Source organism: Acinonyx jubatus, chromosome D1 (genome assembly GCF_027475565.1).
Source record: "Acinonyx jubatus isolate Ajub_Pintada_27869175 chromosome D1, VMU_Ajub_asm_v1.0, whole genome shotgun sequence".
Lineage (NCBI taxonomy): Eukaryota > Metazoa > Chordata > Mammalia > Carnivora > Felidae > Acinonyx > Acinonyx jubatus.
Window position 1 is genome coordinate 14,288,524 of NC_069390.1, and position 4,425 is coordinate 14,292,948.

Genomic DNA, 4,425 nt, shown 5'->3' on the forward strand with positions numbered 1-4,425 from the left:
CAATCTTTCCTCATGGCTTGATAAATAATTAGAACAGGTGATAAAGATAATCGTGTCCACTTCCTTATTCTAGGGGTGATAAAAGAAACCTTGACTTTCCCAACTATATGCAAGTAGGGACTAATGTACGTATCTGTGACTAGTGTCCTGATTGGTGTCCCAGCCATGTGTCCATTCCTACACACCAGACTCTGACCCATGTTCTAGGTCTAGATACCAGGAAACTGTTAATCATCTCTCTGTTAAGGCTATCTCTGGTCCCACAACCCAAGAAATAGTTTCAGATGGCCCATCAATAAAGATATCGGATCATATTCAAGACTGAGAGCTTAATGGACCTCTCTGTCCCTATAGTCAGTCATACATCTGAGTATTAAAGACAACCTCAAAAGACATCCATCATGAAGCTAGACGTTCTCATTATCACACTTCTTGCATAATATAATATTTAACTTACTAAGACTTTTCAGGTTTCATTTTAAATGAATGTGATATTCAACACGATGATTCTTGCATCCCAAATACTATTATTAGATGGTTGGTAAAATCTTTCTCTACCATTGAGTCCAAGAAATATAACAGCTGAAATCTTCTCCACTTTGTTTTCCCTATTTTGTTCTAATTTTTCTCTAATTTTTTTCTGCTTTATCGTCTTAATTAAAGCTGGTCCCTTTTAATTTTTTTCACTAGAGAGTCTATTCAATCTCTGCTAGTTTCATTTTACTTAAACCTTCTCTATCTTACCTTGACTATATCTTCTGTAACTTACAGAAACAGAACAATGCACATTCCTGAAGTTCTCAGACCTCTTCTATCCTCCCACCCAGGGTACCCCTTGTTCATCTGAGCCAGTCCCTCTAAGACAAAACCGTGTAGCATAAATGCACTTTCTCTTCCTTGCGTGTTCAGATATGTTACTTTTGTAGTGACTAAATAATTCTCAAGAACTGTCTGGATCTAAGGGTAATTTTCCCTACTGTGCTGCTTCCCAGATACCCTACATTGAAATTAATATCAATCGGTCTCTAGAATCTGAAAACAAACCTGCTGATGGCAAAAGTAAAGCCACTCTTGGTTGGGACTGATGGTATATTCTTATATCTATACTACAACCTTTGGGACATGAGCCCTAGAGATTATGTCTTGCCCCATTCCCTTGAGGTCATGAAATAAACAATTAAAATTAATCATTTTTCTCTGATGTAATGCTTGAAACCTTGGAGCAGCATTAGGAAAATTTTATACAAAAATTTATATAAATGTATTTTAGATTTTATTAATTTAGTCTGGAAGAAAAGGAGAGAGAGAGTGTGGGAGGGGCAGAGACAGAGAGAGAATACCAAGCAGGCTCCACACTGTCAGCACAGAGCCCAGTGTGGGGCTTGAACTCATGAACCATGAAATCATGACCTGTGCCAAAACCAAGAGTCAGACATTTAGCCAACTGAGCCATCCAGGTGCCCCCAAAATGTTCTATTTTAAAATCACTTCTCCAACCCCTGATTAGTCCCATATATACCTACAACCATTATAAAAGTTATGGAATTATAAAAACCATCCTTATCAAATATTGAGTGGCTACCATATAGCAGGCGTAACTGTCTTCCTCCCTGCCATCCACTCTGACCCTGTTGGAGAAGGGTGAAGATCCCTCCTTTAGGTCATCATGATTCACTAAGAGTTAAAGCATAAATATTTAAAGGTTAAATATCAAGTTGGGAAAATAGTCCCTTTGAAACCTTGTCCTATTCTATTACTCTTAACCACCTCTGCTTCTTCGATCTAGTCTGACCTCTTTGTTTTTGTGTTTTGCTTTATGTTTTCCAAAAAATATTACTGACTCTTTCTTTATGGTCTTTTCTCCTCATGTTTCCTGCACACTGAAATGCTTTCCCTTAAGTTTTTGTTCAAATGCAGCTTTTCAGTGAAATCTTCTATGAACATACTGTTTTACTTCAGGAGTTACTCTACTACCTAATTGAGTGATTAAAATACTTCACATGGTTCAAATGTATTTTTAATAATAATTAATTTCTTTAATTGTATATTGCCTGCTAAAATAAAAGTTCCAGGAAAGCAGAGATCATTCATTGCTTTGTTCACTAATATATCCCAAGTTCCTAGATGAATGAGTAGCATAAAGTCAGTGCACCATGAATCTTCATTGAACAATAAATATGACTTTCCAAAGAAACTGGGAATAGAACCAAACTACCAGAACTATGAGAAATTTCAGTGCAGAGAGGAGATAGTTCACAAAGAATGATAAGGATGTTTTAAAAGTGGTTCTTGAAACTGCAGTCACAATAAACAAAATACAAACAAACCAAAAAAAAAATGTCCACTCCTCTGAACTTCCTTTTTTTAAAAACTTTTTTCCTTAACGCTTATTTATTATTGAGAGACAGAGAGAGACAGAGCACGAGCATGGGACGGGCAGAGAGAGGAGGAGACACAGAATCTGAAGCAGACTCCAGGCTCTGAGCTGTCAACACAGAGCCTGACGTGGGGCTCGAACTCACAAACTGCGAGATCATGACCTGAGCCGAAGTCAGACACTCAACCAAGTGAGCCACCCAGGCACCCCTGAACTTTCTGTCTTTATGACGTTTATTATAACAGAAATCTTGACCTTTTATTTTCTCTTCTTTTCTTTTCTTTTGTTTTCTTTTCTTTCTTTCTTTTTTTTTTTTTTTTTTTTTTTGACATTTTCAAGATCAGGAGCAGCATGGTGAAATTACCAGCAAATGGAAAATATCTCAACTATTCTCCTTTAGAAAAATTTACACAGAGTTATTCTAAAGTTTTATCATGTTGAACCATTTGGAAAATATTTTTGCATAACAATTAATTGCAAAGCTACACTACTGATATAAGAATAACACAGATATGGTCCCATAAAAGGTGTATTTAAATTATCCATAAAAGATATTATATGGCTTAATTAGATAAGCAAGTGGAAAACAAAACAGCATGCAGAGTCCCCAAGTTTTATTTCCTTACTTTACTTTTCCATTCACACCCACCCAAATCCAGCCCGTCATTAAAGTCTCTGATGAGAGACTAGACTCTGAGTCTAGTTAAGAAAATAGTTTTTCAAAAGGTAATCTAGATCCCAACACTTTCTTGAGTGCTTCCTTCACATCCTTGTTCCGGAGGCTATAGATGAGGGGGTTGAGCATGGGAATCACTACAGTGTAGAACACCGTGGCCACCTTGTCAGTATCCACGCTGTTGCCAGAACTGGGCCGGCAGTAAGTGAAAAGGATTGTTCCGTGGAAGACAAGGATGGCTGTGAGGTGGGAGGCACAGGTGGAAAAGGTTTTGCGCCTTCCCTTGGCAGAGTGCATCCTCAGGATGGTGATGAGAATTAGCAAGTAGGAGGTGAGGATGATCACGATGGTGGTGATCTCATTGAAGGTGGCCACAATGAACACCATGAGTTCATTCATAGTGACATCAGAGCAAGCAAGGGACAAGAGAGGGGGCAGATCGCAGAAGAAGTGGTCAATCACATTTGATGTGTAGGATGGGATCTCAAGAGCTAAACACAAGTGGATCAGAGAACACACCATCCCACACAGGTAGCAACAAGACACCAGCTCCACACAGAGATTCCGGGACATGGTGACCGTGTACAACAGTGGGTTGCAGACGGCCACGAAGCGGTCATAGGCCATCACAGCCAAAAGGAAGACCTCAGTGATTGCATAGGCACAAAAGAAATAGAATTGCACCATGCATCCCAGGAAGGAGATGGCTTTGCCCTTGTTTAAGATACTGGACAGCACATTTGGCACGATGACGGTGGAGTAGCAAAAGTCCACAAAGGACAAGTGGCTGAGGAAAAAGTACATGGGAGTGTGAAGGTGACAGCTGACCTGAATCACTGCCATCATGCCCAGGTTGCCCAGCACCGTGACTCCATAGATGAGAAGGAACACAGAGAAGAGGGCGACTCTCAACTCAGGGGCTTCTGCGAATCCGAGGAGAATGAACTCGGTCACACTGGAGCAGTTTCCCGTGCCCATTCCTGCCAGGTGTCGGACTTAGGAAAACAAATGATAAATATTGTCTTTCTTCTAAAAAGGGAGGAAAAAACAGGCTAACATTAATTTCAGAAAAATATAACATTGATATCAAACAATGTATCTATACGATATAACAGAAACACAGTGGTCAAGTAATTCAAAAGGTTAAAAGTCTCAGTGGATCCCACTGACCAAAACTGACTTAGGCATCAGCAGAAACTGAATGATTCCAACCCTTATCTATCACTTTATCTATGATTAAGTTCAGTTTCTGGGTGGAATTTAAGATAGATTCAATGATATATTTCAAAGCCATACAGACACTAGCATGTGTTCTCTGAAGAAACTTAATAAGCTCTGTCCAGGAGAGTAACACCTACTCTGATTCTCCAAA

General features: G+C 39.2%; 1 protein-coding gene across 1 annotated transcript; it reads right to left on the reverse strand.

Annotated features, from left to right (window-relative positions):
* Positions 1-2,757: 2,757 nt before the first annotated feature.
* Positions 2,758-4,092, reverse strand: LOC113598084 (olfactory receptor 5L1-like). Its single transcript, XM_027055235.2, has one exon. The coding sequence runs from the start codon at positions 4,029-4,031 to the stop codon at positions 3,081-3,083; it is 951 nt and encodes a 316-aa protein (XP_026911036.2). The 5' UTR covers positions 4,032-4,092; the 3' UTR covers positions 2,758-3,080.
* Between the last annotated feature and the right edge of the window lie 333 nt (positions 4,093-4,425).

Bases quoted from the DNA above. Each gene is read 5' to 3' on its own strand.
- LOC113598084 (XM_027055235.2), bottom strand. From the start codon at position 4,031: ATGGGCACGGGAAACTGCTCCAGTGTGACCGAGTTCATTCTCCTCGGA.